Source organism: Nematolebias whitei, chromosome 15 (genome assembly GCF_014905685.2).
Source record: "Nematolebias whitei isolate Nwh7 chromosome 15, NemWhi1, whole genome shotgun sequence".
NCBI classification, from domain to species: domain Eukaryota; kingdom Metazoa; phylum Chordata; class Actinopteri; order Cyprinodontiformes; family Rivulidae; genus Nematolebias; species Nematolebias whitei.
This window is the reverse complement of record NC_056512.1, coordinates 34,724,130-34,732,980: the sequence shown is the minus strand read 5'-3', so window position 1 is coordinate 34,732,980 and position 8,851 is coordinate 34,724,130. Positions and strand designations below refer to the sequence as shown.

General features: G+C 40.8%; 1 protein-coding gene across 1 annotated transcript in view; it reads left to right on the top strand.

Moving 5' to 3' along the window:
* Nucleotides 1-7,711, top strand: part of adgrl1a (adhesion G protein-coupled receptor L1a) — a 52,729-nt gene extending 45,018 nt beyond the window's left edge. The window contains exons 23-25 of the mRNA XM_037689091.1: nucleotides 3,706-3,828; nucleotides 5,492-5,509; nucleotides 5,601-7,711. Coding sequence (XP_037545019.1) covers nucleotides 3,706-3,828; nucleotides 5,492-5,509; nucleotides 5,601-6,514 — 1,055 coding nt within the window. The 3' untranslated portion in view covers nucleotides 6,515-7,711. The remainder of the gene's footprint in view (nucleotides 1-3,705; nucleotides 3,829-5,491; nucleotides 5,510-5,600) is intronic.
* The last annotated feature ends 1,140 nt before the right edge of the window (nucleotides 7,712-8,851 follow it).

Below are 8,851 nucleotides of genomic sequence, written 5' to 3'. Positions count from 1 at the left end.
GATAGATAGATAGATAGATAGATAGATAGATAGATAGATAGATAGATAGATAGATAGATAGATAGATAGATAGATAGATAGATAGATAGATAGATAGATAGATAGATAGATAGATAGATAAAGGTGCTTCAAATCCTTCCCACACTATTGCAATATTCTAAACAATGTTTCTAAACTCTAAACGCTCTAAAAAAAACCCACAGAATGTCATGATTTCCCTCTCTCTGCCTTCGCTGCTTTTAGCCACCTGCAAAAATACTTGGCCACGCCCACTTCTCCGCTCTGCATGCGAACATCTGATCAGCTGCAGCAGGAAGCTTATCCTGCAGCTGTGGGCTGCACAAAGGTGCAGCAAGTGCTAAATACATCAATCAACCAGTTGTGTGTTATGTCCAATCCTATTTTAAAAAACTGGGATAGAGCGAGTCCGTGAAAAACGAACAGTGAAGTAGTGAGGGACTACTGTATTAGTCAAGTCAAGTCAAATTTATTTGTATAGCACATTTAACACAGGAACTGTTTCCAACGTGCATATTAGACTATGATTATCTTATTAGTATTATTAGATTATCTTATGTTAAGAAATTTCATAGAGGTAGCTGTTTTGGATCAATTTAAAAAATAATAACATGCATAATCTCATGCAGTATCACAAGCTGTAAGTGTTGTGGATCACTATCAGCTAACTTTAATGGTTATGGATGGTTTGGTGGTTGTGGTGGACCCAAAGGTGCAGATCAAATGGTGACGTGTAGGCAGGTTTAAATCCAACTATTTAATAAATGAAAGCAAAAATCAAACCAGTGAAACAAGAAAACTATACTGAGTAAACTTGCAAATGGTGATCTGATAACTAACTTTATGAAACCAAGGCAAAATATGGGTTGGTAAGGAGGATTTTAGAGTGACAACAGGTGAGAAACTCCAAACATGACTAAAACACAGAGCACAAAAAAATCTGACCAGAAAATTGTCCCAAATTACAAAATAAACACAAAATCGTAACTAAAACAGCATCATGCATCATAATATGTACAAAATAATAATACCAAAAATAATTTTCTGTTATATAAATTAAATAATTTTTAACACAAATTTCTAATAAATAGTAAAATAGTTAGGCATTTTAATTGTTCTAGATACAGGAATGGTTAAAATTAAAGATTAAAGAAGCTACAGCAGAATAGGTCACATTTATTTTATTCTGCACAAAAAATTATATATATATCTACAAATCTGAACAACTTGTTGAACAAAAAACAGTTTAGTACTGTATTTTTCGGACTATAAGGCACTCTTAAAATTTTTTAATTTTCTCAAAAATCAACAGTGAGCCTTATAATCAGGTGTGTATTAACTCTGGTTGTGCTTACTGACCTCGAACCGATTTTATGTGGTTATTGTGACTTATCTTTTTTTTTTTTTGCTTAATGTGCCTTATGTATATTAAATAAATATATTAAATAATAGGCAGCACGGTGGCGCAAATGGTAGAGCTGCTGCCTCTCAGCGAACAGGTCCCTGGTTCAAACCCCGGTCCAGGTGCCTTCTGGGTGGAGTTTGCATGTTCTCTCCGTGCATGCGTGGGTTTTCTCCGGGTACTCCAGTTTCCTCCCACAGACCAAAAACATGCATGTTAGGCTGATTGGTAACTCTAAATTGTCCCTAGGTGTGAGTGAGAGAGTGAATGGTTGTTTGTCTCATTTGTCTCTATGTGGCCCTGTGATGGACTTGCGATCTGTCCAGGGTGTACCCCGCCTCTCGCACAGTGATTGCTGGACATGGGCACCAGCGACCCCCGTGACCCAAAATGGAATAAACGGGTAAAGATAATGGATGGATGGATGGATATTAAATAATATAATTGAGCTAGTAATCACTTTATATGTCCAGGGCTATCAATATCAGAAAAGGTCATATTTTTCATGTTAGCACCCTTTTAGGTGTAAGGTTTAGGTTAATAAATTTTTGCACTGATCTTCTACTGTTGCAGTAAGAAATAATAATATTGTAATGTAATAAGTTTTATTTATTTTTCCAGTTCCAGTTTCATCTGCTCAATTTTCCAGTTTAAGAAACCTCTAAAGTGGGTGAAGACAAATATTCAGAATGAAAACAAACCGTCGTAATCTCTTGCAAGGCAGCAAATATGAGTTAATTCCTGTTACATTTGTTTTCTTATAGAATAGTCTCCTCTAAAGTTACAAAGTGTTTTTCTAAGCAGAATGTATGCCATGAAAAATGTGTCACTGATTGTCTCAGCCTTAGCAGCTGGTGGTGTCAACGCTGCTGCAATCAGTGACACCGAGACGATCAAGGTTGGATCGGGTTCCAGATCGTTTTTTGAGGTGGGGGCGGGGGTGTTGATCATGACACTGAGGCAGTTGCTAAATCAGCCGTCACTCTCTATGCTAATTTCATCCATTTTGTTTTTAATGAACTGATTAGCGTGTGAGCGAACAGGGGGTAATTATTCTAATTGAGGAGAGAGACGGGAGCAAGGCAGGGGGTGAGGAAAAGGTGTGCCATGAGTGTGCTAGATAGATGAGAGGTGTCTATATGTCTGTGGTTATGGCTGCATGGGGTGGTGGCTTGTTTTCGAGTGGGGTTTGTGGGGGGTGTCATCATAAAGCAGACAAATGCATCAATGGAGATACAGACAGTCGAGCTCTATAATGTAAAAATAATTATATAGGCCATGTCTGGAGGATTCAAACACTTCACGTCTTGATGAACAGACGCATCCAGACAACGATAATCTGTCCCTAAAAGGTTCCTCTTGCTCTACTTAGAGCGAGTTTCTTTATTTTCTTCAACATATTCCCATAGGGAGGCACACGCAAACTGCTAATCCCAACTAATTTGGTAATGTTAGGAAAAAAAAAATCCTGGCGTGAAGAACTGAGAAAAAGTTGTTGGAGTCCACGCTGCGACGCGAGCCAGAAAACGAACGCAGACGGGCTTGTGCGGAATGCCAAAAAAGATGGACAGAGGAAGTGGAACAGGAGGGGAAATGACAAACAAATAGCTGTGTGTGAGCACATTTTTTGTACTTTTTCAGAATTCCCCGCTCCCTTGGTGTGTGATGAACGGTAGGCAGGGGACCTGAAGGTTGCACTTTGCCTTCGACGACTCTCTGTCATGCTGTCCTATTTTTAATTTCATGGCATTTCTGTTCGAGTTGCCTCCAGCTAAAGCCATACATGGGCATTATACAACACTCTCAGTGTGCCATTTTCTTTGAATTATATTTGTCTTGTAGTGGCATTCACATTTCACTGTGAAATTAACTGTGTTTCCATGACTGCACCCATAGACTACGTAATGGCATGCATTACTGTTCTCTCACATCACACTACATTGTCAAGAAGCAAAGGCGGGAACAAATAGAAGAATGGCTGTGCTTTAAACAGTACCTGTCCCCTGCAATTGTTTTCTTTTTTTCTTTTTGCTCAAAGGTTACAGTCTGCAGGCGTAAACATTGAGGAGAACACTGTGAAATGCATTCCCTCATAAAGAAATAGCATGACAAAATAACCCTATCGGAGTAAATAGTAAATATTTTTATGATTCCAAATGTTATTGGAGTCTGAAATTCAAAATGTTACAATTGCCCTATTTTCAGTATTTATTTGCGTATATTTATTGCAAATTTGTGATCATATTTATGGTGATGTTTATGTTTTAAATGTTTGTGTTTTGCAGCAACCATGGGCAATCACCTTCTGACGAACCCGGTGTTACAGACTCGTTCTGGCACCTCTCCTTACAACACTCTGCTGGCTGAAAGCTTCACCCCGCCCTCACCTGGAGTCTTCAACTCCACAGGTTGGCTCCTCATAAACACCTCAGTCAGTGTGGGCAGTCCTGTCAGTGTGTGTGTGTGTGTGTGTGTGCAACATCATGTCAGCTTGCTGTCCTTCTCATGGTTTCTCTGTCAGTACTTTGACATGGTATGTGCACACTCACTGCTGTTGAGCGTTTGCATGTGTGTGTGTGTGTATGTGAGAGAGAGGCTTTTCTTTGTATGTGTGTGTGCATCTTCTTTCCCCAGACTATGTAGCTGTCAGACGGATTCACTAGGCTGAGCAGAACAGAGCCAAACAGTGCCTTCAGCCTAACCAGCCATCTGGTCAGATCTTGAATCTTCATGAGAACAGCCACAAATTGATTAGAAGTTTAGCTACAGCTGTGACTGCCAGGTTTCTTGAGAATGGTTTTTCTGTTCACTGGAAATAAAAATAGTTGGCCTAAAATTATGACAAGGCATCAGACGTCTCCGTGGCGAGGGACAGTCCATCTGGATGTAGGTCATGAGTGCTCGTTGTAAGAACTGCAGACTTCCCACTCCACTTTTGGATGCCTCTAACTGCAGATTTTGACAAATGTTGTTAATTGCCTCTCAACAGTACAAATATTAACAATGTTAAATGAGCACTGTGAGTGTCTTGTGCTGGCTGATGGGTGAGTTCACACCCGCAGACTATCTGGCCTTGTCTCTGCGGACTGAAATTCAAGGCGGCGTTTCTGTTAAATATTTTAAAGCCTTTCTGTACAATACATCAAGCCTGATGGCCACAGGCCTCGAAGCCAAGTCATTTTTAGAAAAGACTGGTAAAGGATAGGAAAAGCACTTCATTAGAATGTCTAATTACCCACACAGCCACCCAAGATGAACGTTGATTAAAGTCAAACTGCACATTAAATTTTAAAAATGAACACACTTCCTCTTTTCTGGGCAGCTGTGGCTTTTCTTTTGCTGTGGTGATAAGTTGGTAGAAAATCCACAACTTTTTATTTTGTATGCGTGCAAGGGGATTCATAAAATAAACATTACTGTTAGTGTACAAGTTTTTGTGAATTATGTATATTTGTTCGGTTTCTACTGATAGTAGTAAATAGATAGCCCATATTTATGTGTGTTAATTAGGATTTGATATGTATGGCGTCAGCGTACAATGTGCGTACCGTGTTTTTGTGACGCATCAAGCTATCGTTGAATGAACTGTGACAAAAAGTGGGGGGCGTTGTATTAATCTGGTCTGCAGGTCACATTGAGTCATTCTATATGTAGTCGAATCTTTCTGTAAATACACTCTATTGATTCAAATATATACCTAAAATTATGCAAACCCAAGAAAAAGGAGACATGTTTTGACTGAACCTCACAGAAACCCAGCCTGATTTACCAGCTGCCAAAATTTAAGCAACTTAGACACTCAGCAAATTGATGGAATAAAAAATGTCACACAAACTGGTCTAAGCTTGCATAAATCAGTATATGCGACACAGCTTGTGTTGGGGCATGTCTTAAGAGTTGACTGAATATGAAAAATAGCTGGAAAGCATTGATATTTTAAAACCAAAACTGCTGCCATTCTGAAATATATTTATAAGAAACACATTTTGTTTTTGTCGTAAAAAAAAAGGAGAAACTCTGACTTAAACAATTTTTATTTTACTCCACATGCTTTTCTTTTGGGATTTGAAGGAACCTTCCGTGACCCAAGTAAGTCTAATTAACATTTTCCTTTTTTAGGTGACATTTAAAATCTCAACATATAAAATAATGTAAATCTGTCTGTGTGTTTTGGTTCCAGAGAGTACACTTTCTAAACCCCGCGACCCCTGTGGGATGGAAACCCTTCCCTTAAATGGTAACTTCAACAACAGCTACTCCATGCGCACCGGCCCATCGGGAGGAGGCGGGGGCAGTTGTGACTTTTTAAGTGGAGGAGGTGGAGACAGTCCTCCGCCCATATTCAACCCTCGTAGCTCAGAAACCCTGGGAGGTGGAGGCAACCGACGAAACCTCTCTGATGCTGCAGCCTTTGAGAAAATGATCATATCTGAGCTTGTGCACAACAACCTGAGAGGTAGCGTTGGAGGAGGAGGCGGAGCTGATGTAGGGGACAGAGCGTACAGCAGTTTGGTCAGGGGGCATACTCACAGTGGGGCTGGTCGGGGCACAACTGTGTCGGGGCCAGAGTCGTCAGTGAGCATGGATGAAGACGATGAATATCTTACAGACGGGCGTCAGCGAACGCCGCAGGATGTAGAGCTGTTATATAAGGCTCTGGAAGAACCTCTCCTGTTGCAGCGTGCCCAGTCCGTCCTCTACCAGAGCGATCCAGAGGAGTCGGAGAGCTACACAGCTGAACTTACAGAGAGCATCGGCCACAGTGGCCACAGTGGTCAAAATGGTGGTGGGCAGGGAGGCAGCAGAGCACTAGACTCCCCCGCCCACGACTCCCTGTACACCAGCATCACCAACCTGCGAGACTCGCCCTACCCTGACAGCAGTCCTGAGCCTCTGGAGGTTGTGCCCCGCTCAGCTCAGCCCCCCGAAGAGCTGTACTATAGTTCTGGGAGGCCTGCCTTGGGTTCTCGTGGGGCTCCCATGCAGACCTTCTATCAGGCCCCTCCTCAAAGACCGAATGGGGAAGGGCACCAGGCTCAAGAGCCTGTCCACAATGAGGGAGATGGACAGATGCAACTGGTCACCAGCCTGTGACTGGAGTCTGAGGCAGGAAGCTGGAGCCTAATGTGATGACCAGACCCTCCTCCTAGCCGGTCTTTTTCTCATGTCTCCACTTTCTGGTTGTTTGGTTGCCTTTCTTTCTTGACTTTTATTTAACTTACATATGAGCAAACAAACTGATGTTCTTGGGGAGAGATCGCTGACTCTGCAGCCTTTATTGTCAACTCTCCCCCATCATGAGGAGATGAATGATGAGTGTTTTCCGGCAGAGTGTTCATTACCTCTGTCTAACCTCAGTCATTCCTAGTTCTCGGTATCCTAAGGCCAAGTCCAGCACACTGAATGTACCAATCCACCCACCCTTTACCTTGAGATATTTTCAAACTTGGAAACTTTGTTAAAGTTTTTTTTTATTATTTTTATGTAATTTCTCTTCAGACCTGCCTCCAGAGATGGTGATATTGTTTTATATTTTGTTCTCATTTTCTGTTCTTACCATCTTTAGATCTTTTTTCCAGTTATCATTTGATAGGGGTAGTTAGCTGTGGAGACAGGGAATATTATACACTGTTATTACCTGAAATGTCTCACAGAGAGCTCTTCAATGTTGCCAAAAATATCCTTTATTGAGCCAGAACAGAAACTAGAACATTCACAAGGCAAACACGCACACAAACACACACACATGCAGACACACACGTGCATACGCATACACTCACTCATCAAGAAGTGCTTCTTTCTAAACATCAAGAACAAAGACTGTACACCATCTGAGTAAAAGGGAGCAGGAGCTTTTGTTAGGGTAGTTGCCTTTATTTTGCTGTGAATGACAAGTGTATCAAAGTGGAGTTCAGGTGGAAACAGAGACTGAGGAGGTGCTGTCCCCCCACCCACCCCATCCAGAGCAGGAGAGTCTGCATCCGTCAGACTGGGCTATTCTCTCCACTGTTCTGTGTGGCTGTTTGCTTTAGGCCTTTGAAAAGTTAAATGACTGCCTTGTCCTTCTTTCAAGAGAGTATTCAATTACTGGGGCTGCAAGTGCACATAGTTGCCCCCTTCACTTGTACGTTTCTGTTGGAGCTTAGACTGAAATGGACTTCCTGTGTGTTCTCGTGACAAACAGGACTGCAGATGTCACGAGCACACGGACTAACATGTGGTATGTACATAGGAGCCACACATGAAACTACTTTATTCCTACTATGTAAATACAGACACCAGATGATCAAAAGCAACAAAAAGTAATAAATACTATGAAAATGACTTCTTGTCCAACAAATTGTTGAAAGAGAAGAATAAAATGTTTCGTAGTTTGTGATCTGAATGAAACGGTTCTTAATCTCTCTCGCTCTTTTTTTAAAAATTTTATTATTATTGTTATTCCATTTTTCCAGGTTCTTGTGTATTTTTTGATAAAAAAAAATGTATAGGCAGGCAGAGAAAGGAAAACAGTGAGACTGATTAAATTGAACCGCATGTTTACTTTCAATGAAAAATGGAACAAAAGAAAAATGTACCGGCACCATTTTTATGCAACATAACCAGTCACATGTTGTTAATGTTAAAACTTTGACATTCCTCTTGGATTTCCAAACCTAGTGGGAGTGGGATTTGTGTGGAAAGTGAGATAGATGTTGCCAAATGTCATTCTGTGCACCATGAAGGCAATTAACAGCATCCACAAAGTCATTTGGTTTAACTCTTGTATTATTTGGAAGATTTAACCAGATGACATACTTTTAGCATGCATTATAAAGACATTTGTGTTGCTGTCAGAGAATATTGCATTTTGCTGTTTCTTAAAGATAGTTTTAGCATTATTCCAGAGCCTAATGTGACAACTCATTATTTTCCTGTGTGTTTGCATGTGTGTAAGTGTGACTGTGGGCGTGTGTGATTCTCTGAGTGTGAGACTTTGGTATGCACACCTTTAAAAAGCCTTTTTTTTTTTTTGCAACATGAATGAATGCAGCTCACGCTTGGAGAGATACTCATCTTAGCCATTACTTTTCTGCTTCAAATGGAAGCTGTTCTCACACCGGTGTTCATACGTAAGGAGGACAGGAGAAATCAGACCTCCTCGAGAGACACGAGGTAACACAATACTATGAAAATGACATGTTAGATAGACTGATGGGGGGAAGGGGGGGGGGGAGCATCATGTTTTCAATGTGCCACCCTGTGCAATCAGAATTCACTGTCAAATGAAAGACACTCATCAAGGTTCTTTTATATGAATGAAAACTATTTAACCTTTTAAAAACGTTCTTTTATGTATGAATATAAGAATATTCATTCCCGTTGGTTAATTCATACTATTTTTTACAAAAAACCTGCAGCAAACAGCAGAAGTCTGTGATACATTGACAC